The sequence below is a fragment of the Solanum verrucosum genome, unplaced genomic scaffold, assembly GCF_900185275.1.
Source record: "Solanum verrucosum unplaced genomic scaffold, falcon-dt-bn FXZP01000177.1, whole genome shotgun sequence".
Taxonomy (NCBI): Eukaryota; Viridiplantae; Streptophyta; class Magnoliopsida; order Solanales; family Solanaceae; genus Solanum; species Solanum verrucosum.
In genome coordinates, this window is record NW_026020401.1 from 60,112 (window position 1) to 86,397 (window position 26,286).

A 26,286-nucleotide genomic window follows, 5' to 3' on the forward strand; every position below is an offset into this window, starting at 1 on the left:
TAATAAACCTTGGATTTTTTCAGATTTTTGGATTTTTTCGGTAAAGTTTGCATACAAACATATAATTAACTTGTGCTCCAAATATTTCTTTAGTCCAATCAAAATACAATTATCTAAGGTATTTCTTAAGAAAATAACACAAAATATGAGATGAGTACTGATGACACTAAAATATTCAATAAAAAATAATAATGAAATCATCATATAAAATAAATATTGCAAAGTCATAATGAAAATGATCATAATTTAAAAGTACTAAATCATGCTAAAATAAGTTTAATAAGTATTAGTTACATTACTAAATATTTAAGGAAAATTAAAATTAGATTATGTATTTTAATTGTCTAAACCAATGTAAAACTAAAGAACAAATATTCAATATTATTGTCATTCTTAGTGTTGAATTGATTTTCTTTTTGCATTAGTATTAATTTGATTTAAGTTTTATTATAATTATCAACATTTATGAACTATAATCTTTATTGGACCATTCCGAATTCTAAGTTTTAAACTTGAAATAATATATTAAAAGATAAAAACTATGAAACAATATAAGAAATATTTTAAAATTATATCAAAGTAAGTATTTTTATGTATAAAATAAAATTTTAAAATTTCATGTATAATGTCGGGTTCATTTGGTCTCGGGTTGGATTTTTTTGGTTAAAACCAACCCAACCCAAATATAGTCGGGTTTTTTTTTTTGGTTTGACTCGATTTACGATTTGGTTCGGTTTTCGGTTCGATTTTGTACACCCCTACTCACAGGAATAGAGCTATATTAAGGGTCGTCCCAACTTGATCTAATATTTAAGGCATGATTCATTATGAACCGGGTTCTTAGTTAGGCATGATTGATCCCAATTGTCGTTAGCTCTTTGAATTAATTAATATAGTAAGTTTTTGCAAATACGGTCTTTATTTTGAAGTGATTTTTATTTTTTTTCGTTTATTAAAATCAACGATTTTAATTTTTTCTCATGTTTCTCATTTAATAAAAAATTGTAGGTCAAAGTATTTTTAGTTATGAGTTGTGTAGTATCTTATTCGTAAGATATAAGTTGATTAAAATAATAGAACGCAAAAGCTAACAATTATAAATCTTTATCAACAATGAATCGAACAATAAAAAAAAAAAACTAAAAGGACATAAAACTTGATATATCTTGGTCAATTGACCTACTTATAAAAGAAAACATAAAAATTAAAAGCAATCGAGGGAATCATCTCTCCCTAAACCAAAACTCTTCGTGAATGCCTACTATGAGATCTAGATCTTCTATTTATAAAAGTTAGAAACTTTTTTTCAAGAAAATGATAGATATAAAAGAGTTCTTTTTCACGAAGAAAAGTTTTTGTATCAAGGAAATATTTATGAATTAAATTATAATTGTGGTAGAATCGAAATAAGGTAGAAAATTCAATGCAAATTCCAACAAATTTCCCTTTAGCCTGATTTTTCTGATAAAATAATCACGATCTTTGTTTTTCACATAATCTTCATATATCACTATGCTTATCATGATTAAAAGCTGATATGAGTTAAGAATTGGAGCTCTATGCGTTAAATGTAAGCACAAGTTAATAGTATTAGAAAATGAGCGGAGTTGAAAATAGAGTTCATGCGTTAAAATAAGCATGGGTTGAATGTTAGAGCTCAAACGTTAACAATTACTAGGAGTTAAAATTAGTTAGAGTCCATGCACTAGTAAACAAGAGTTGAAAATTGATTTTGTTTTTAAAGATGAAACAATAGAATAATTAGAAAAATAGTTAAAGTTCCATCTCCATGTATAGTATTTCAGACTTATTTGTTTTGATAAAATAAATTCTCTATTATCGTCAAATTAATTGCAACTTCATTTGAACTAGTTTTCAACTTTGCTCGATTGTTGACTCTGATATCACTTGTTGAAATCAAATAATATGGCATCATACGAAATCTAACAATTGCAAACCTTTAACGACAATAAAAGAAAAACACTAAAAACGACATAAAACCTATCATATCTTTGGTCAATTGACCTACACGTGAAAAGCTTTATATTGTTAAAGAAAAGTATGAAACTACCGAGAAAATAATTATCCCCCTCCCTCCTAAAAACACACAACTTTTTAACCTTAAAAAAACTACATCGTGGAAGCATTGTGTTCTTTTATGAGAATAAAAAAAAATTATTTATAAAAGTTCAAGACTTTTCTCTAAATAAAAAAGATAGATATAGGTTGTTTTGTTCCATCGAAAGTTCTTTTTGAATTAAAACACGGTTAATCGGTTATGATAGAATCCAAATAAAGTAGAAAGTTCAAGGAAACCCCTAACATAGAGAACTAAGAGACACAACTTCATGAATTCTGAAACTGACCTTATGTCTTGCAACTTTTTTATTTTATAAGGCATAACTTGTGGCTTTTGAACTTCTTAAGATCATAGGCGAATCCATAAGTTAAAGACAACATGTGCACCCTCAACGACGACTAATGTACATTAGTTAAAGCATGTCACCCAATATCGATTCATGTGATAACTTTGTTAAACATAAATATATAAAACTAATGTACTAACGAATATATATGAATTAAATGACTTCAATAGATAAAGTTTGCTTTGCACGGTGATGATTTTTGAATTTCACTTTGCATCATGAGGTCGCAAGTTCGAAACTAGCCACTACCTTATTATTAAACTTCTCAAATAAAAACGAAAAAAAAAACAAGAAGAAGAAAAACGAGAGGGCATTTAAATCAGTGCGCCGAATCAATTTTAGTATCTTAAGAGTAGCAAATAAAATATATGACGTATTGAAGAATAGGATATTCGTTCGATTGACCCTTATTAATAGATGAAAATTTTGAGTTGTTACTCGCACTACAATTTGTATCATCTTGAAAAATCAAAATGATGCACCACCCAAAACAAATGGTTTTGCTTGCTTGTTTTTATATCTGTGTGGTAACATTGACATTAACCATGGCCCAAACCATCACTAATAAAACTTCCACCATCACTAAAGGTGCCAATGTCACAAAACCAGGATGCCCTAAGCAGTGTGGGAATGTAACGGTTCCTTACCCATTTGGTATTGGCTCAGGTTGTGCTTATAATTCGGAGTTTGAAATCGACTGTGATATTTATATTAATGGTTCTCAGAGAGTCTTCATAAGAAAGCACAATATTGATGTGTACGGCATCTTGGATGCTGAATTGCGCGTCTCCTGTGACTACGGTTGGAGATGTTACAACTCCACCGAACCCAATGAGTCAAAGGTTTCCATCGTATTTTCAGAATCAAGTCCGTATAGTTTCTCTGCGCTGAACAAGTTTACTGTAGTTGGTTGCGATGACTACGGTTCCATCTTGGGGCCTAACAACTTTGAGTATGGCTGCAATGCTAGCTGTACAAGCAAAGAGGATGTGATGAATGGAGGAGAGTGTATGGGAAAAGGCTGCTGCCAGAAACAGATACCCAAGGGCTTGAAATACTATGGCACAACCATGTCTAGCACAAGAAACCATACCGATGTTTTGTCCTTCAATTTATGTGGGTATGCGTTTCTGGGCGAGGCAGATAGCTTCCATTTCCGGGGCTTGCCAGATCTAGGTGATGATTATACTGTTGATATTTTTTATGAGAGGTTAAAAGACACTGTTCCCATTGTGCTGGACTGGGCTATCGGGAATCTTACTTGCGCGCAAGCTCTGAAAAGAGAGGATTATGCTTGCAGTAAAAATAGCGAGTGTGTTGATTCGGATACTGGTCTTGGTGGCTACCGCTGCAGCTGTAATACAGGTTATCATGGCAATCCTTATCTCAATCAAGGCTGCCAAGGTATATATATATATATATATAGGACCATTTCCCAATGAAAGCTATTTTATGCTCCATTTGATCAACTTATCACAAGCTTTGATATAACGGTGTTCTATTTATTTGTTTTTTTTTTCAGATATTGATGAATGTGCTGATCCAAGCACCAATACGTGTGAAAAGATCTGCACAAACACCCCAGGGAGTTTGTATTGTTCTTGCCCTGATGGATATACCGATGATGGCAGCAAGGATGGTCGTAGTTGTATTCCTCCCAATAATCAGTTCCCATGGATCAAGTTGTCTCTAGGTAATATCTTGGAAAACTTTCATAACCACAAATATCCATTTAACGTGATGCTGTTTGATGACCAAAAAAATCGTGGTCCAAAATATTACATTTGTGTAGCTTTAAATAATCTCATTAAGGGTAAAATGATAAATTTAAAGTTAAATTATTTTTGAATATATAATACGTCAGTCTTCATTTAGGATAACTAAAAAAAGTTATCACCGAGAATTATTGTTTTCTGTGCTAGAAATGACTGGAGTGGGGAGCTTGGAGTTATATTTCAAACTATTTTTGCAAACTTATTTCTTTATTGGGAAAATGCATAAGTACCCCCCCAACCTATGCCCGAAATTCCAGAGACACACCTAACCTTTACTAAGGTTCTATTACCCCCGAACTTATTTTATATGTAATATTCTACCCCTTTTTGGCCTACGTGGCACTATCTTGTGGGCCCAGCACATGTTGACAATTTTTTCAAGGATAGTGCCACGTAGGCCGAAAAGGGGTAGAATATTATAGATAAATTAAGTTCAGGGGGGTAATAAGACCTTAGTAAAGGTTAGGTGTGTCTCTGGGATTTCGGGCATAGGTTGGGGGGGTAATTATGCATTTTCCCTTCTTTATTTAACCAAACTTCGTGGGGTAATAGGATCTTAGTATAGTATAAGTGTGTCTCTGAGATTTCAGACATAAGTTGGGGGTAATTATGCATTTTCTCTTAATTAAAAGAACTCCAAATTTTGGTATTTATATGGATGACTATGGTATAAGACCAAGATCAAACTCAATTCCTTTTCTTCTGAAATCCGAACTACGTTTGAATATTACATAATGTGTTTGTGACTATAAAAGTGTTATTCCACTGATAACTGATTATTCAGGTATTGGAATCGGCTTTATCTGCCTAGTGGTTGGGGTAACCTGGCTCTATTTCATCATCAATAAAAGAAAATTGGTTAAAGGCAGAGAGAAGTTCTTCCAACAAAATGGTGGTTTATTATTGAAACACAGAATGTCTTCTAAAGAAAACGGTGTGGAAGAAACAAAAATTTTTACAGCTGAGGAGCTCAAGAAAGCTACAAACAATTATGCCGATGATAGAATTCTTGGTCGTGGCGGCAATGGGATTGTGTATAAAGGTGTGCTAGATGATACTCGCATAGTTGCCATTAAAAAATCTAGAATTGTGGACGAGAGTCAAATAGACCAATTTATCAATGAGGTAGTCATTCTAACTCAAATCAACCATCGAAACGTGGTAAGACTCTTTGGATGTTGTTTGGAAGATGAAGTTCCTTTATTGGTTTATGAGTATGTCTCTGAAGGAAATCTTTTCGAGCACATTCACAACCAACGTGGAGCGGGTTGGTTAACTTGGCAAAACCGTTTGAGAATTGCAGCAGAGATAGCCACTACACTTGCTTATCTTCATTCATTTGCGTCCATGCCTATAATTCATAGGGATGTCAAGTCTGCCAATATATTGATAGATAATGTTTACACAGCTAAAGTGGCAGATTTTGGAGCTTCAAGATTAATTCCTTTGGATCAAACAAGTGTGGCTACTTTGGTTCTAGGGACAACAGGGTACTTGGATCCTGAATATTTTCGCACAAGTCAACTGACTGAGAAAAGTGATGTCTACAGCTTTGGAGTAGTTCTGGCAGAACTTTTGACAGGGTTGAAATCTATATTTAAAGACAGAAACAATGTGCAAAAGAATTTGGCTGATTATTTTGTTTCATCTGTGAATAACAATTGCTTATTTCAAATTCTTGATCGTGTTTTGCAAGAAGAGAATCTCGAGCATCTCCAAAAGATGGCTGAGCTGGTGAAGAACTGTCTTCTGCCGCTTGGAGAAGAAAGGCCTACAATGAAGGAAGTGGCTATTGAACTTGAAGGTTTGAGGAAGTTAACTGGGATCTCTTCGTTTAATCAACATAGGCAGGGAGATAATGATCAGGATGAACCAGTTACTTACACAGTTCCAATAGACTCCATACCCCCAAATTAGACAATTCTCACATAATGCATCCTACATATTTTCCAAGTTGATGTTATGTACACTTCTTTCCTTTTTCCTTTCAAGTTGATGTTATGTTATGTATTTGGATTGTTGGAATTTTAGCAGATATCATATATATGACCTTTTGATGATAAACGTCCATTTTTATTGCCAGTAAACTCGATTAAATTGTCAGGAAAAATATCACCCTCCTAGCAACAAATTTAAGGATTGTCTCACGCCAAGTTTCAAAGTCTTCCTTTTTTTTCCTTAAATATCGTGTTCAACACTTCCACTGCAAAGGGCAAGAAATATTTTAATTTGTTTGGCACATGTACAAATTGTTAGGGTTTTGCCCTGATTTTCTTATCAGAATTTAAGATTTATTTTTTCTTAAAGAAAAGACAAAACATTACCATAAATGTTTTTACTTTTCCTGAAAGGAAAATAAAATATTTTTCTATATTTGGTTTATTTTTTCCTTTTAGGAAAAGGTTTTGGAGTAGCTAGTTATTTTCTAGTAGGAAATGTTTTAGAACTCTATAAATATAGGTTTGTTTCTTCTAACACAATAACAATTGCATCCACAATGTAGTCGTTTAAGAGTCTTGTTTACGAGGAGATTTATTCTCTCTAAAGTTTCAATGTTTTTCTTTATATTAGTTTTGATATAATAATATTTTGATTTTTAGTATAAATTTTTTTGTTAGCTGATTTATCAACTATATGATTTGCAAATTGTAAGCTTCCGCATGACGTCCTAATCACCCTTTCGAACCCAACAAGTGGTATCAGAGCACATGATTCAATGATCCAATGGTTCAACAAGATTGAAGAAAGGTTCAAGTGGTTTCAAATCAATTTGCAACAAATTTGATAATAATGAAGATTTTTTTTTGCTACTACATGTGGAGAAAAAAAAAATTCAAATATATTTCCAACAATATCCTGCTACTTCATCCTTAAAAACAAAATCAATTTTCAACTCATCTTTGCTTTAATACATGGGCTCCAACTTTCAACCCCAACAATTTTTAATGTTGGGGCTCCACTTTTAACTCGTGCATCTCACTTTTAACGCATGAGCTTCACTTTTAACTCATGCATCTTACTTTTAACGCATAAGCTCCACTTTTAACTCATGCATCTTACTTTTAACGCATGAGCTCCACTTTCAACCCTGCTTATAACTTTTAACACAGGGCTCCAATTTTTTAACTCATATCAATTTTTAAATCATGGTAAGCAGCAGTGATATATGAAGATTTTGTGAAGAACAAGATTATCAAGCATATGAAGAAGACAGATCAAGTTTTGTCAAGAAAATTCAGCCAAAAGGAGAGATTTGTTAGGGTTTTGCCCTGATTTTCTTACCAGAATTTAAGATTTATTTTTTCTTAAAGAAAAGACAAAATATTACCATAAATGTTTTTACTTTTCCTGAAAGGAAAATATAATATTTTTTCATATTTGGTTTATTCTTTCCTTTTAGGAAAAGTTTTGGAGTAGCTAGTTCTTTTCTAGTAGGAAAAGTTTTAGGACTCTATAAATATAGGTTTGTTTCTTCTAACACGATAACAATTGCATCCACAATGTTGTCGTTTAAGAGTGTTGTTTATGGGGAGATTTATTCTCTCTAAAGTTTCAATGTTTTTCTTTATATTAGTTTTGATATAATAATATTTTGATTTTTAGTATAAGTTTTTTTGTTAGCTGATTTATCAACTATATGATTTGCAAATTGTAAGCATCCGCATGATGTCCTAATCACCCTTTCGAACCCAACACAAATTGAATAGATTGTTGACCTTGAGATATAGGTTTGTTATCTGGATCTACCAAAAGAATCTAGAGTTCACTGCAGATTCAGAAGTATTGAGCTATTGGAATTTTAATCAAATGAATATGTTACTGCGAAAACACATCATTCACGGCAATCAAAGCTGTAATCGATCAACATTCGAATCTGAATCTTAAAATCTTTCACCATCGTAATTGCAGATTCACTTATTTCACAATGCATTGAGTGAACAGGCAAAAAGTTCAAGTAAACAACTATAGAACATCAACAGACTTCACAGCGCACAATTTTCTCAGTACTGTATTTCTTATCACTTTACGTCACAGAGTAAAGCGTTAGATGACTTTTGGGAATCAGAAACCTAAAATTTCATGTCAGATTCTTCGGAGTTCAGGATTATGTTTAGCATGATGTACACTCTATATTTATATTAGTTGTTTGACATAAATTTTGATTATATCTTGTTTCCTTTATATTCTCTTTATATATTACGTGATAACCAGAAAAAAAATTGTAGATCACTAGAAACAGATAATTGCATATGTTGCAACTGACTGACCGAAACATGAAGAACATGCTTGATCATGGAGGACCTTACAGCCCAAAAATGTTGTACATATATAAGTCTTTACTCCCATCATTGTGTGTTGTGAAATCTGGAAAGCGAGATGTACTATGAGATTTGAGCACAAGCAGGTCAACACAAATATCATTTGCCACCAAATTCTCTTTCAGGTCAAAGAATTGATGCAAAAAATGTTTAGCAGGATGGACCAACATTGGAACTGGAAGCAAGTGTCATATAGCTAAAAATTACTATGGTTTGCTGGCACAAACCTAGTGATGATGCTTGGATATTGAACACTGATGGGAGCTTTATGAAAGACCAAAACAAGGAAGGGGCTGGCAGAATTGTTTAGAAATAGAAATGGGACTAGTCATGGCCTTTGTGTACCCTGCTCACAACTTTAGTGAAGCCTATGCTACCTTAATAGGAATTTCATAGTGTTGTGACGAAAACATCAGGAACATTGGAATGGAATTAGGCTCGATGATCGTTACAACATGATCAGAGGGGTGACTAGACCCTCTTGGAGACTGCAATATATAATCGATGATATTCAACAGAAGAATGTCATGATTAGTCTTTGTTATAAAGAAAGTAATGGAGTTGCAGATGCTCTTACGAAGCATGCCACCACATTCAAGAAGATAAAATCTTCCTTCATAAACAAGACCTTCCTAAGGAGGCTATTAGCCCCCTTAAAATGGATAAGATGCAGTTCCCCTCCTTTTGAAGCGAGCAAAAAACTATTCTTGGTGCTACAAGCCCTCGTGACTCTCCTACTTTTGTAGATACCAGTATGTTTAGGCTAAAGGTTCTGGTTACATCTATGTTTGTCTAGGTTTATAGCACTTTAATATGCCTGAACTTTTAGTCTTAGGACTTAGGAGTATTAACTTCACTGTATGCGCTCTTTTTGTGTTTGGAGGTTAGGTTGCCATGTCCCCTCTGATTCTGTAATTTTTGCTAATCTTATTAACCTGATTAATTAAAAAAAGTGTAGATGTGTAGTATGAAAAGACAAATATTATGGAACAGACAGCTTTAGCCTAATGGACTGAAGTTTGTTCATAACTCTTGGTATAGGTTACATAAATGGTCTTTAGAAAATGCTGCTAAAGCATTCACCGCCCATTGAATTTGATTGTTGTATTGAACTAAACATTTAGGGATGGTTTTAGCTCAAAACTCATCAAAATTCATGATATATATATCAATTAGATATGCAATCAACTTCATGTGTATTATCTACATCAAAATCCTTTGAATACACTGAACATGACCTAAAATAAGTATCTAAAATTTAAATATACGTATACACCTTAAATTAGGATATGACTATTTTTGTCCCATATTTTTCTCCTTATTACAGAGTAGGTCTTTACGTATCTGTATCTTAAATTAGGACCCCCAAAGTTTCAAATATATACAACTAATAAAGTAATTAGTTTACAATAAATATGATCATGTTTTATTTTACATAAAAAATAATAATCCAAAAGTCATGTAAAGTATACCATGACTATACATTATGTTATACTCAAAAAACTAAATATAACTTATTTATTCATGAGTTATACACTCAACATGCATTATGATACACTCAAAAAGTTGAATATAGTTTAAATGTACATGAAGTATACATTAAAGTTGAATATAGTTTAACTAAGTATACATTGATTATGCATGAAATATACACTAACTGTTTAATTCCGCCCATCTCAAAATCTTCTCTAAACAATCCCAATTTTAAATGTGAAATTCTCTCGATGTTTTGAATTTTTTGATATATAATTTGTTCAAAACGATTAGAAAAAGAAGATGAAGAAGAAGAAGGACGAAGCAGCAACGGAAGATGACGAAGAAAGAGGAAGAAGACAACGCAACAGGCCATTTTTTTGGGAAAAAATAGGGTTGAAGGGTCATTTTAGGTAATTCAAATAAATTGAGTTAAGAAGATGGTAAATAATTACAGGTTGATATTAAGCAAATTATAATTTATAAATAAGTATCAGAATCTCGTAAGACAGCATATTAACAAATCTCATATCTTCATAATTTTATCTAAACAAATACTTGTGATTAAATGATATTATAAGCTTCCAAATACACATAATTTTACAAAGATTTAATGATCCAATATAGTATATAACCAACTAATTGCCAATATAACCTTTCAAATGATACGAACAATCCCTCTCTTTTTACAAAACTTAAAATTATGGATCTTCTTTTTTTGTAAAATATAAATTTACCAGCCAAGTTTTAAATTTTGAAAAAAACTAAAATCATATACTTGAAATCAAAATCCTACCTTTTAGTAGGATTTGAAATTTAAAATCAAAATATTAAATTAAAATTGAAAATGTGTTCAAATATCATAAATAAACATTAATTGAAGTTGAAATTTGAGCTCCAAATCAAATAAATTATTTTTAAAGCATATAGTGGTTAACAAAAATCTAATAAACCTTTATCATTATGAAGCGTGCATGGCCCATGTTGAACCAGTCTTATCTCATCACATTTCAAGATCAAATGGGTAGTTTTATTAATATTAAATTATGTATCTCTAGCAAAGAACATCCAATTACAATTTTAAATTTTATTAAGCAGTATAATTGTGTGCACACAAAAATAGATTATTACGTTATTAAAATTATTGTCTTTGTTGGGTTTTACCTACGAGTTTATCTTTCTTTTTTAAAATCTTTGAGTGCTAAGATTGAAATTTTTCAAAATATCAACTTGGATTATATATATTGGTGTAATTTAAGTATTTCACCTTTCTTGGATATTTATATTTATTTATTATTATTCATTTGTTTGAATCCGTCATGATAAAGCAATCAAATGTTATAGTTGACAATTTTGTTGTAATACGCATAAATCTTGTGGTTGATTGAAACATTGACAAGCTAAATTACTTTCAGTGACAATTGACATAGACTTGGCAAACAAATGTTACTATGATAAAACTAACTTTTAGTGGCAATAAATATGTATATTAATAAAGAATAATAAAATATTATTGGTATTAATTAATTGTCATTGAACTCAATATCACTATAAGTTTTAATGACTTTTACAAAAGAATGTTAAAATGTAATTGTCACTAATAATTGCATCTAAAAAAATATTTTAATGTATATGTGTCAATTAACAATTTAAGAAAGTTTCTTCTTCAACGGGTAATAAGAGTTTTACCTATTCAAAGTGTTTCAACAAATGAACTTAAAATGCAACAAAACAAGGCTATTGACTTCGTCCAAAGATGACCTACTAACTGGGTATTTAATTCTAAAAAAGTTAGCTACTAAGTGGATTTCTACAAGTTACCAAAAAAAAAAGACAAGTAATAAATAATATTTTAAAAATAAAATTAAAATGAGGTTGTTAGTTTCATTTTTAAACTTGACGACAACTATTAGTTTCGTCCCCGAATTATTGACGGGGCTTAAAGACAATCATTTACCTTACAAATTAAATTTTAGGCATGATTGACCCCAACCGTCTTTAGCTTTTTGCATTAATCAATACTCCCTCCGTCCCATTTTATATGTCATCCCTTTCTATAAATAGTTGGATCACAATACTTGTCATTTTATAAAATTTATGTATAAATTACCATATTTGGCCTATTATATCCTTGGTAGAATAGTTAATTAATCTTGTCATTTATTAATAAAGTTGACTTAAGAAAATATTAAATAAGGGTAGAAGAGTAAAGTTATATCATTTCTTAATGCAAGTGCAAAGTAAAAATGTGACATATAAAATGGGACGGAGGGAGTACAAGTTTTTGCACAAATTATCTTTATTTTGGGGTGTGTTTTTAATTTTTCCCCCCCTCATGTTTCTCATTGAATAAAATTTTGTGGGTTAAAGTATCTTTAATTATAAGTTGTGTAATATCTAATTCGTTATACATAAGTTAGAAAACGTTTGCCTTATCAAATCAAAGTTTAGAGCTTTTGAATCAAAATAAGTGTGTGAAAGCTAACAATTATAAATCTTTAATAGTAATAAATCGAATAATAAAAGAAAAAATCAAAAAAGAACATAAGACTTGGTATATCTTGGTCAATTGATCTACTTATAAAAGAAATCTTAAAACCTATCGAGAGAATAATCTTCTCTTAAACCAAATTCTCCGTGAATGTTATTATTTTTTAGTGATGTATCCCGAAAAGGAGAGAAGAATAGGAAAATAGTGATTTTTGTAATATTTTGAAATGGTAAGAAATTTTAGAGAATATGGAAAGAAATGTTGTGTAGTTAAGTAATTTTTCCTTAAAAATAAGCATGACTTGAAAATTGAACTTTGTTAACTGTTAGTAGGAGTTGAAATTAATTGGAGTCCATGCACTAGTAAGCATGAGTTGAAAATTGATTTTGCTTTTAAAGATGGAACAATAGGATTGTTAAGTTAAAATTTCATCTCCGCATGTAGTATTTCAGACTTATTTGTTTTGATAAAAAAAAAAAACTCTTCATAATCATCAAATTGGTTGCAATTTGATTTGGATCAATCTTCGACCTCACTCAACCGTTGGTGCTGATACCACTTGTTAGAATAACATGGCATCATACAAAATCTAAGCATAACAAACCTTTAACGGCGAACAATTAAAAAAAAAACACTAAAGAGGACAGAGAACTTATTATAAACCTTTAACGGCGAACAACAAAAGAAAAACACTAAAGAGGACAGAGAACTTATTACATCTTGGTCAATTGACCAATACGAAGAAGGCTTAATATTGTAAAAGAAGCATAAAACTATCGAGAAAATAATTTCCCCCTCCCTCCCAAAAAAAAACATATTTTTTAACTCTAAAGGACAACATAGCAGTTATTGTGTTCTCATAGATGAAAGGGATAAGACACAAGTACCTCCTAGATTATGATCAAAATCTCAGAGACACACATAAACTTAACTAGAGTCATATTACCCCCTAAACTAATTTAAAATGAAATAAATACACCACAAACGCTGACATGACATCTTGAAGGCAAGTGATGAGTGCACAAATTGGACACATGTCATTTTTTGATTGGTAACTTTATAATTAGTTAGTACACATATTTATTGATATTAAAACTTATATATATATAATTATTTTTATTTCTTTCTTTGTTAAATATTTATTTTAATTTCTTTTCACTTTAAACATTTTTTTAATTAATTTATTATCTTTTCACTTTTAATTATTTTTTAAAAATAATTTAAAAGTGTCCTTTAATTTTTTAATTTTTTAGTTGATTTTTCTTCACTTATTTTGATATCCATTCAAAATTAACTTATTTTAAATACAAGACATTTTGAATTAAATTTGAAATCAAATCAAAATGAAAGACAAAGAAAATAAAATCATTAGAAAAAATAATGAATGTAGGTAAAAAGAAAGTTTCGATACAAGGTAAAAAATATGTATTAACTTAATTTAAATACAAGATAAATAAAATAAAAATATTTTTAACAAATTCAAAATTTAATTTTTTAAAAAAATAAGAAATATTTTAATTTTTTTAAAAAAATATATTAATTTTTAATTAAAAGAAATTACACACGTGACGAGCGAGTATGTACAAACACAACCAACTTGGGTGGTTGAAGGTGCCACGTCATCACAAAAGGTGCACAAAAATACGAAAAAAATGAATTCAAGGGCGTAACAGGACCTTGTTATGTTTAGGTGTGTCTCTGGAATTTCGGTCATAGTTTAGGGGGATACTTATGCCTTATCCCTATATGAAAATAAAAGATTTTCTATTTATAGTAGTTCAAGACTTCTTCTCTAAGAAAAAATATAGATTTATAGAAAGTTATGTTCCATCAAGAATTTTTTTTGAATTAAAACACAATTATAGTAGAATCCAAATAAGGTAGAAAATTAAAGGCAAGTCCTAACATAGAGAACTTTATGAGTTCTGAAAACGAACTTATATCTTGAGATTCTTTTTTATCTTAAAGATAAAACTTGTGTTTTACAAATCTTTTATCTTGTAAAGCATAACTTGTGCCTCATAAATTCCTTTTGCGTTGCGATTCTTTTTTTTTTTCAATATCAAGGTATTTTAAACCTATTGGGAAGTAGGAGAACATATACACAGTTTTGATGATTGATAAAGTGAGCATGGTTCACTACTTGTTTTCTTATATGTACTTATCAGGTGAACCAGGTCCCCAGACGTGAATGCAACCAGTTTGTACAAATATGAGAGATTGCGGTAAAGAAAGAAACTAATAAAGTGCAAAAATAAAGGAGTGAAAAAGAAAAAAAGAAATAGCTGCAACAAAGGAGCAAAGAAGGAAAGAAGGGAAAAAAATAAAGAAATAAAGAGTATTAAGTCCAAAGGGGAGTCAAAGTTTCATTACAGGATGAAACTTCTTTTAAAGAAGGAAATTAGTCAAAGTTTCCTTTTAAGAAAGGATTTCCTTTTAGGAAGACAACAAGTTCTATGTGAATTAAAAGTCCTAGTCTGTGATACACTAGGGCATGACAAATCTCCAATATAAATATATGACATGAAGATCATTGAAAGTCGCACCTATTGCATATTCACGAAAGTCATCATCTTGAGAGCAATAGCCATTGGAGCAAAACTGCAAGGCTTCGTCACAACAACACTGGAACCAGGTTCATGAGTTGTGGTCGAGTCTGAACTGTTGAATGTTGAAGTCTGATCAATTAAAGTCTAGGGTTATTAGTCTTTGTTAATTTGTTCTAGGTTTATCATTGAGTTGTAATAGTTCCAAGATTGAAAAACAAGGAGTGTGTTTGACTTCTTGAAGAGAATTTGTGAAAATTGTAACAAGAAGTGGGTTTGACTTCTTGAAGAGAATTTGTGAGAGTTATAACAAGAAATGGGATTGACTTCTTGGTGAGTAGAGAAAATGGTTATACTTAATCGTTAGAGATAATTGTAACAAGAAGTAGGTTTGACTTATTGGAGAGTAGAGAAAACTGTAATAGTTAATCGTTAGAGAGAATTGTAACAAGAAGTGGGTTTGGCTTCTTGGAGGGTAGAGTATTCAATTATAGTTAATCATTGAACACTTTGATTGAACTGTTGAGGTGGGGTACTAGAGTTAGTCCCTTTGAATATAGAGTTGTAATCTAAAGTTGTTCTTTAAAGTTAGTGAAGTTTGGTGAAATCCTACGAGGTGTAGGTCGTGGTTTTTTATTCCCTTGAGCAAGAAAATTTTCTAATTAATTAAGTGTTATTTACTTTTTGTTTTAATACAACTCTAGTAACCAGATTCCTAGAAATACGGTTGGTGCGTAGTTTCTTTCAATAACCTTTCTTTATTGCAAAAATTAGAGAAGAGTCCAAAATAGAGTATTCCTGCGAGTGACCCTTATTAACATATGAAAATTTTGAGTTGTTACTCGGATTAGAATTTGCATCATCTTGGAAAGTCAATTCATGCACCCAAAACAAATGGTTTTGCTTGCTTGTTTTTTTGCCAGTGTGGTAACATTGGCAGTAACCACGGCCCAAACCAACACTAATACAACTTACACCATCTCTAAAGGTGCCATAGTCACAAAACCAGGATGCGCTAAGCAGTGTGGAAACGTTACGGTTCCATACCCATTCGGTATTGGCTCAGATTGCGCCTTTAATGTGAGGTTTGAGCTCGACTGTAACACATCTGATGATGGTTCTCAGAAACTCATCCTAGGAGAAAACATTGTGGTGTACGACATCTCCGATGCTGAATTCCGCATCTCCAATTCATTCGGTTGGAGATGTTACAACTCCAGTGGAGCTGTGATCGATGAATCACTCGGTTGGACCACACTTTTAGAATCTGGTCCCTATAGTTTCTCTGCGCTGAACAGGCTTACTGTAGTTGGTTGCGATGACTATGCTTCCATCACAGGGCCTAATAACTTTGAGTATGGCTGCAATGTCAGCTGTACAAGCAGAGGGGATGTGATAGAAGGAGAGTGTATTGGAAAAGGCTGCTGCCAGAAACAGATACCCAAGGGGTTGAAATCCTATAACACAACCATGTCTAGCACAGAAAACCATACCGATGTTTGGTCGTTTAATTCATGTGGGTATGCATTTCTGGGCGAGGCAGATAGCTTTCATTTCCAGGGCTTGCCAGATCTAGGTGGTGATCTAACTGTTGATTATTTTTATGAGAGGATTAAGGATAGTGTCCCCATTGTGCTGGATTGGGCCATCGGGAGTCTTACTTGCACTCAAGCTCTGAAAATCGAGAATTATGCTTGCAGTGAAAATAGCTACTGCATTGATTCCGATACTGGTCTTGGTGGCTACCGCTGCAGCTGTAATACAGGCTATCATGGCAATCCTTATCTCAATCAAGGATGCCAAGGTATTTTTATAGGACCATTTCCCAATGAAAGCAGCTTTATGCTCCATTTGATCAAATCACAAGCTTTGATATAATGGTGTTCTATTTATTTGTTTTTTCCAGATATTGATGAATGTGCTGATCCAAGCACCAATTCGTGTGAAAAGAACTGCACAAACATCCTGGGGAGTTTCTATTGTTCTTGCCCCAATGGATATACTGATGATGGCAAAAAGGATGGTCGTGGTTGTATTCCTCCCGACTATGATCAAGAGTTCCCATGGATCAAGTTCTCTGTAGGTATATATCTTGGAAAACTTTCATAACCACAAATATCCATTTATGTGATAGTTATTTGACTGGGCATACTGTTTAGTAAAGGATTTTTTTTAAAAAAAAAAGAAAAATTGTGGTTCAAATTATCTAGAAACATCTGTGTAGCTATAAATAATCTCATTAGGGGTAAAATTATAAGTCTAAAGTTAAATTATTTTGGAATATGTAAAATGTCATTCTTCTTTTAGGATGACTAAAAAAATTATCACAGAATATTATTTTCTGTGCTAGAGAATTACTGGAGTGGGGAGCTAGGAGTTATATATATTTCAAACAATTTTTGCAAACTTGTTTCTTTATTTAATCAAACTTTGAGATTTACATGTTTCTCGTATTACTTTTGCTTCCCCGTATTTCTTATAGAGAATTAAAAGAACTCCAAATTTTGGTATTTATACTGATGATTATGGTCTAAGACCAAGATCAAACTCAACTCTTTTTCTTCTGAAATCCGGACTATGTTTGAATTATACATAATATGTTTGAAGCTATGAAAGTTAAATTCCACTAATTATTCAGGTATTGGAATCGGCTTTATCTCCTTAGTGGTTGGGATAACCTGGCTCTATTTCAGCATCAAGAAAAGAAAATTGATTAGAGTCAGAGAGAAGTTCTTCCAACAAAATGGTGGTTTATTATTGAAACAGAGAATCTCCACTAACGAGGGCGGTGTGGAAGCTACAAGAATATTTACAGCTGAGGAGCTCAAGAAAGCTACAAACAATTATGCCAATGATAGAATTCTTGGTCGTGGTGGGAATGGGATTGTATATAAAGGTGTGCTACGTGACACTCGCATAGTTGCCATTAAGAAATCTAGAATTGTGGACGAGAGTCAAATAGACCAATTTATCAATGAAGTGGTCATTCTTACTCAAATCAACCATCGAAACGTGGTAAGATTTGTTGGGTGTTGTTTGGAAGATGAAGTTCCTTTACTGGTTTATGAGTATGTCTCTGAAGGAACTCTTTACGAGCACATTCACGACCAACGTGGAGCGGGTTGGTTAACTTGGCAAAACCGTTTGAGAATTGCAGTAGAGATAGCCACTACACTTGCTTACCTTCACTCATTTGCGTCCATGCCTATAATTCATAGGGATGTTAAGTCTGCCAACATATTGTTAGATAATGTTTACACAGCTAAAGTGGCAGACTTTGGGGCTTCAAAGTTAATTCCTCTGGATCAGTCACATGTGGCTACATCAGTTCTAGGGACATCAGGGTACTTGGATCCTGAATATTTTCGTACAAGTCAACTGACTGAGAAAAGTGATGTTTACAGCTTTGGAGTACTTCTGGCAGAACTTTTGACAGGGTTGAAACCTGTAATTAGAGATGGAAACGATGAGCAAAAGAATTTGGCTGATTATTTTGCTTCATCCATGAATAAGAATCGCTTATTTCAAATTCTTGATCGTCGTGTTTTGCAAGAAGGGAATTTTGAGCAACTTCAAAAGATGGCTGAGCTGGTGAAGAACTGTCTTCACTTGCAAGGAGAAGATAGGCCTACAATGAAGGAAGTGGCTATTGAACTTGAAGGTTTGAGGACGTTTACTGGAATCTCTTCGTTTAATCAACATGGACAGAGAGATAATAATCAGGATGAATTATCAGATCTTTACGCAGTTCACTTAGACTCCATACCCCCAATTTAGATAGTTCTCACACAATGCATCCTACATACAGTCCAAGTTGATGTTATGTAGACTCCTTTCCTTTTTCCTCTCAATTTAGATTTTTCTTTAAGATACAATGTTGGAGATTTTTGCAGATATCATATATAGAACCTTTTGATGATAAGCATCCATTTTTATTGCCAGTAAAACCGATTAAATTGTTTTCGGGAAAAAAATCATTGTCCTAGCAGCAAATTTAAGGTGCATTCTCTTCTCGTAAAATATTGAAGTTTTAGCAGCAATTGTAATGGCAATTAACGCTATATTTTGATATATTTTTTTTCCCTTTCATCAAATTTGTCCCGCCTATTCTTTAGGATTCAAGTTTTCATAGTTAGAGAAACTTGAAACACCACTTCAGGAAGTCCCAGGACAGATTATATCAAAAGTTTATGAAGAGTGAATTAGGGGTCTGGAAAGAGGATTTCTTTTTTCGACCTATATGGTGTTGGTTCATTAAGCGAGAACCTACAATCTCTTGAGTTTGAAGTACTCAAAAACTTGATCATTTTCTGCTTAGATTTCTGATACAAGCAGATAGTTTAGATACAACACTTATAAGATAACTACCCCTGGAAACTAGGACATGACTTCTTAATTAATGGAATGAGAAACTGCAATTTACTATCGAGAAATAACACTACTACTAGAATGAAAACTGCAAATAACTACTAGAAAGAATTAACTACAGCAAGTAAATACTACTACTACTACTACTGTTAACAATTGGGAGACTAAGGAGTGATAAGAATGCAGTAGTACTTACAAGTTACAATAGAGGTTTGGATCAAGGCAGCAATGAAGAGCAAGACGTCTTCCTGTTTCCTTCCGAATAAAAGTGTAGATGAGCTTGCCTAGAGAATTCAAAGAATTCATTGTTCCAAAATTGTCCATTAGTATAATAAATATTGACTGAAGTCAACTAACTGCTCATTCCGATATCAGGTGAACATGCATCTGAGAAATGTACCCTTTTGGACAGCTAAAGGCAAAATGTTTTTCATTACCTATAGTATTTCTAATATAACTGGATTTTGTTGTTTCAGTAACTATGGTTGGTACAAATGACATAAATTTTGTTCAAGGTAACGAAATAAGTACTCAATCAATTTTTCGAGATAATCCAGAAGAAAACCTTTAATGAAGTATCAACAAGCAAATTCAAGAGAAGTGAGCATTTGTTTATAAGTTTCCATCCAAATAATGGATAATTGGAGTCTGGAATTATAATTGTTTCTCTAGTTTAGTTTGTGCTAGAGGTTTGTAAAATTGAGACATGGAGCCATTAACACTTGGCTTTCACTTGGAATTATGTTTTTGGAAAATGCAAATTATGTGGAGGTTAACCACATATCTCAAACACTTCCTATAAGTACTAACCATGACTGAGGAACGATTACAAGACCTAAAAGGATTAAAAAACTTCTAGGTGCTCCTTGAGTGTAAACTCATTATCATCCCTGACAAAGAAAATATGCATATTGATTCAGAAATGCAAGCAACGTACCATTAATAACTTCAGGAACTTTCTTACAGGCCTCGATATAAACTTCGAATAAGCTCCTGGATGCATCAAAAGCAGGAAAAGATCACATTGTCACTCAACATAAACACATGGAAAGGAGGAACTAGTGTTCAACACTGCCGCTGCAAGGGCAATTGATAGGATGTGAGATAAACTAAACAGCACAAACAAGAATCGCAATTGAAAACTCCATGCCTCATACCTCGTTTCGCACACAGATCAGAGGAATTCAACGTACTTTTCATAACAAGAGTGATTGAATTGATTGTTAACCTTGAGATATTGGTTTTTGACGCAAATTCAGAAGAAATTCGCAATTGTAATTTTAATCAAAACAATTTGTTTTTGTTAAGCACCAACAATGGTGAATGAATGAGAAAACAGTAAGCTAAGAAGAAGAGAGAAAAGTGAAGTTTCATTCAGTTCATCATGACTGCAGTAGTAGTTTACAATGATACCTATACATCACTATATAAAGGTGTGTATCAACTAACTAACTAGACTAGTTAAGTTACCTAACCACAGTTAATCATAACTAACTTCTGTAACTACTTATTAACAAACTTGTAACTAACTTTTGCCCTTTACACTTTAGCTCAACACCCCTCCTCAAGCTGATGGCTGAAAGATGTCTTTCAATCCCAGCTTGGACATTAAGTGTAGATGTGGAGCTTTCCAAAGCCCTTTAGTAAGTAAGTCTGCTAGTTGATCCCTTGTTGATACATGTTGAGTCTTGATCATATGTTGTAATATCTTTTCTCTAACAAAGTAGCAATCAATATCAAAATGCTTGGTTCTTTCATGAAAAATGGGATTAGATGCAATTTGAATTGCAGCTTTGCTGTCACAAAACAGATCTACTAGTTGTTTAATGCTGACTCCTAACTCCTTGTATAGCCCAATGAGCCATGTGATTTCAGCTACTGCTGATGCCATGCTCCTGAACGCAGCTTCAGCAGAACTCCTAGCAACAGTCTCTTGTTTCTTCGATTTCCAAGAGATAATAGCATCACCAAATTTTACAAGATAGCTTGTGATAGATTTCCTTGATTGCACACAAGTACCCCAATCTGACTCACAGTAGGTAGTTAGTAATTCTGAGCTTTGTGAAGGCATAAACAGGCCTAACCCTGGAGCTGTTTTAATATATCTGACTACCCTGAGAGTTGCTTCCATGTGAGACTCTTTTAAAGCATGCATATATTGACTCAAAACTTGAACAACAAATGATATGTCTATCCTGGTCATAGTGAGATATAATAATCTCCCTACTAACCTTTGATATCTCCCAATATCCTTCAAAGACTTGTCTGCCTATATGATTCCTGAATCACCTTGCACATGTGAATCATATTCAATGGAAATCAGCCTTACATTAGGATCTAGTGGAGTGTGAACTGGTTTTGCACCACTTAATCCCATCTCAGAAATAAGTTCCAAGGCATATTTGCGCTGGTTCATAACATACCCCTCCTTGGACCTAGCAAATTCAATGCCAAGAAAGAATGTTAACTCCCCAAGATCCTTCATGTTGAACTTGAGCTGAAGATCATTCCTGGTTTGAACAATCAAGGAATCACAACTCCCAGTAACAAGAAGATCATCCACATACACTAGGACCACAACCAGGTTAGTACCAGTCTGCCTAGTGAATAGAGAGTAGTCATAGTGATTCTGAACAAACCCAAGCTGAAGTAATGCCTCAGTTAACTTCAGATTCCACTGTCTAGGGGCCTGCTTGAGACCATACTGTGATTTGTGAAGCTTACAGACTTTAGTAGACTCCTCAAACTTAGTAAAACCAGATGGAACCACCATGTATACATCCTCAAGGAGATCACCCTGTAAGAGATCTCCTATAAGAAAGCATTATGAACATCCATCTGAAAAATAGGCTAATGTTTAGCAGCAGCAACAACCAAAACTGATCTAATTGTGACCATTTTAGCAACAGGGGAAAAAGTTTCAGTATAGTCTATCCCCTCCTTCTGACTGAACCCCTTGGCTACTAATCTAGCCTTGTACCTCTCAACAGCTCCTGAGGCCAAATATTTGACCTTAAACACCCATTTACAACCAATAGGATGCTTGCCAGGAGGAAGGTCAACAATGCTCTATGTGTTGTTGGCCTCCAAAGCACTGATTTCAACCTTCATGCCACAACCCATTGAGGATGGGAAGAAGCCTCAGTAAATGATGTAGGCTCATAGACAGAGGAGTAAGCAGTAAATGCAGCATCATAGGAAGTAGAGAGAAGATCATAGGACACATGGTTGGAGACAGGGTATAAACAAGCAGACCTAGACTTAGGAGTGATAAAATCAGTCGTCCATATAGGAGGTTTAGTTGGTCTAGAGGATTTTCTAAGACCAACAGACTTAGGTGTAGGAATGGGAAGTGGAGGAAGTGGCACAGGAGAACTGGACTCAGAGTCCAGGATTCAAAGACAAGTCAGAAGTCTCAGTGAGAGCCTGATAACACAAAGGGATCTCTGTACAAGGTAAGTCTGTGGAAGTAGAAGTATCTCATGTAAATTGGAGCTCAGGAAAAAGAGGAGAACTGGAAGGACTCATATGCTGAAAAGGAAAGATGGATTCTTTAAACACAACATCTTTGCTGACAAAGAAAGTTTTGGTATGTAAACTATAAAGTTTGTAGCCCTTTTGAAGACTAGAATAACCAAGAAACACAGCTGGAACAGCTTTTGACGCAAATTTGTCAGTCTGCTTTACCTCAGAAGCAAATGCAAGACAACCAAACACTCTAATATGATCAAGAGAAGGGAGTGTTTGATACAACAGGTTATGAGGAGTTTTACCCTTAAGAACTGTGGAGGGTATCCTGTTTATTAAGTACACACTAGTGAGAACACATTCTCCCCAAAATCTGAGAGGAAGGTGAGACTGAAATCTCAAGGATCTGGCCATCTAAAGAACATGTCGATGTTTTCTCTCTACAACCCCATTCTGTTGTGGGGTATAAGTGCAAGAACTCTAATGCAATACACCCAATGTCTTAAGTAAATCAGAAACTTGGGAGTTAAAAAACTCACAACCATTATCAGATCTCAACACTTTGATGGTGCTGGAAAAAACATTGTTAATCATTGTAAAGAAGTTCTGTAAAAGCTACTATAACCTCAGATTTAGAGTTCAACAGTAATAGCCAAGTATATCTAGAGTAATCATCAACCAAGGTAAGGAAATATCTTTTATTGTCATGAGTAGGAACTCTATAGGGACCCCACACATCAGCATGTAATGTATGAAAACAAGTTGATGTAGTGGTAGTACTTAAGGGAAAAGGTAATCTGGCTTGCTTAGCCAAGGGACACACAGTACATATATCAGTAAAGGAAGAACAAATATGTTTGCAACAATTAAGTGTTCTCAGTACACTAACATGTACATGACCCAACCTTTGATGCCATAAAACCAAGTTGTTAGGTCTAGTAGAAGAAACCACATTAGCAGTAGTAGATTGATCCTACTGAGACTTCAATTGAGTTCCCTGAGTCTTCAACTGAGTATCAACATGAACCACGTACAGATCATTCTCCAGTGTGCCAGTCCCCCTGACATTCCCACTTGAGAGGTCCTGAAAAACACAATGAGGATAAAAGATAGCACAACAATTTAGTTCCCTTGTTAACTTGGATATTGATAGAAGATTATAGTGAAATTCAAGAATGTGTAGCACATTTGAGATCTCTGCTCCACCTAACACTCGAGAAGACCCAATGTGACTGACATGTGCAAGGCTACCAGTAGGTAGATGTACTTTGTCACAAAGATCTCTATCTAAGGAACTATATTGTGTTAACATACTCAAATTGTGTATTATGTGTTTGGATGCTCATGTATCAATGATCCATTTGTCAGCATCAGGAATGAGAGAAGGACAAATCATCATACCTGATGCATGAGCAGTAGTAGTAGTATCACAATTACTCTTTGCATTATCTGGCTCTATCAGTTGCAAGAGATACATGTACTGCTGTGGAGAGAAATGAGGGTGAAACTACTACTGTTGATGAGAGGAGACACCAGAAGATCCAGTAGTTGGAATCTTAGAGGAACTAGAATCATTAGTTGCTCCTTGACTATTCCATGTTGAGGCATTCTGATGATGCATAAGCAGTCCAGGAGCATTGTTGAATCCTGCAAGATTAGCTGAGATAGGACTAGCATTGTTTCTCCTTTTACCTTTCCAATCAGCAAGATATCCATACAATTTGTAACAAGTAGCTCTAATGTGACCCTTCCAGTTACAGTAATCACAGTAAAAAGTGATATTGTTGTTAAATCGTTTCTGATTAGATCAAAAACCAGCTCCAATAGGAGGATTAGACCCTGACTGTGAAGTAGATCCTGATCTTGGCATGTGTCCTTTACCACTACTAAAAAAGGCCATAGCCTCATTCATCCCACCAGCATTAGCAGAAACAGGGTGATCACTTCCTGTTGTATTAGATTTACCAAGGATTCTCTGACTTTCTTCAGCCATTACAAAAGAATAAGCTTTGTTTACACCTAGTGCTGGATCAAGCATCATAATCTGACTTCTAGACTGATTATAAGATTCATTTAGTCCTAAGAGAAATTGCATCTGTCTCTGGTACTCAAAGTGCTCTACATAGGTCTTAGAACTCTCACAAGCACAACCAGGATAGGGCATCAATGAGTCATATTCCATCCACAACTCCTTGAGTCTGGAAAAATAGCTAGAAACAGACATAAGTCCTTGTTGCAGTGTGGCAATCTCCTTATGCAGATAGAAGATTCTAGAGCCATCAACTTTGTCAAATCTCTCTCTTAAATCAGTCCATACTTGTTGAGCACTGCTAGCATAGACTATTCCACTCAGTCAGGGGCGGATCTAAGGGTACGTGTGGGGGTGCCACAGCACCCAGTGATTTCGGAAAAATCTTTGTATATATATGTATATATGTATCAGATTTTAATATATATTAACTTTGCCACCCACTGAACAAAGTGATGAATGGTTCAAGTGGCGAAGGGCATGATATGCCATACTCGCAATGCGAGTTCGAATCTCGCTGCTAGCATTATTTTTTTGTGCGCGCAGTGAAGCTTTTTTTTTCTTTTCTTTTTTGTCTTTTTTTTTTTTATTAATGTGTGAAGGGATTTAGTTTTTTTTCTTCCATTCATTCTTATTTATTTACTATACTTTATTAATTCAAATTTACTCCTTTTCACCGTAGTTAATTCTTAATTTTTTTAACTTTCACTAATTATTGATAAATATTATTAAGAATGTAATAAATAGTAGTTTTTAAAAAAATATAAGTTTTAAAATGATGAATATTATTACCGACATTCTTGCTAAGTAAGATGATTAGGTTGAAACTACAATTTTATTCTCTCTACTATATATCTGCAACAACACAAAGTCAATGGAATATGAATATTTTCAGTTAACACTATAAAATAGTTTATCCAAGCTCAAATTTTAATGTGAAAAACATTCTTTTTTCCTCAAAGTCTAAGTGAATAAGGCCTTTGATTCCTAAAAAAAAAATTGAATTGTTTAGTTATCTCTAATCACAGAATATCTAAAAGAAAAATATTACTAACATGCATGTTTGATCGATTTGTTTATAAAAATCAAAAAGGATAATAACCCAAATTGTACAACCGACCTATTTATCTAACTTGAACGATGTGGCACCTGGACCTCCAAATCCTAGATCATTATCCATGATAGCACTATAGCATTGCATTTTTCCCATAGATCATGTAGAGATGCATTGAATTATCCTTACTACATTTTCCATCAATAAATCCTATCTTCCCCTTACCTAGAAGACCTATCTTCATATATCTCCATAATGAATAATTCTCATATCCAGACAGTTGAATAGAGACCAGAGAACTACCTGGAGTATCACACGATTGCAGGAAGAGAGGGTG

The 26,286-nt window shown here is 33.5% G+C and overlaps 2 protein-coding genes across 2 annotated transcripts in view; both read left to right on the forward strand.

Moving 5' to 3' along the window:
* The window catches only part of LOC125839868 (putative wall-associated receptor kinase-like 16), a 36,829-nt gene extending 18,022 nt beyond the window's left edge, over positions 1-18,807 (forward strand). The window contains exon 4 of the mRNA XM_049518853.1: positions 17,927-18,807. Within this exon, the coding sequence (XP_049374810.1) occupies positions 17,927-18,807 (881 nt within the window). The remainder of the gene's footprint in view (positions 1-17,926) is intronic.
* LOC125840057 (wall-associated receptor kinase 2-like) lies at positions 2,921-6,118 on the forward strand. The gene is made up of 3 exons (XM_049519044.1): positions 2,921-3,830; positions 3,949-4,119; positions 4,986-6,118. The coding sequence occupies exons 1-3, from the start codon at positions 2,921-2,923 to the stop codon at positions 6,116-6,118; spliced, it is 2,214 nt and encodes a 737-aa protein (XP_049375001.1).
* Positions 18,808-26,286: the final 7,479 nt, after the last annotated feature.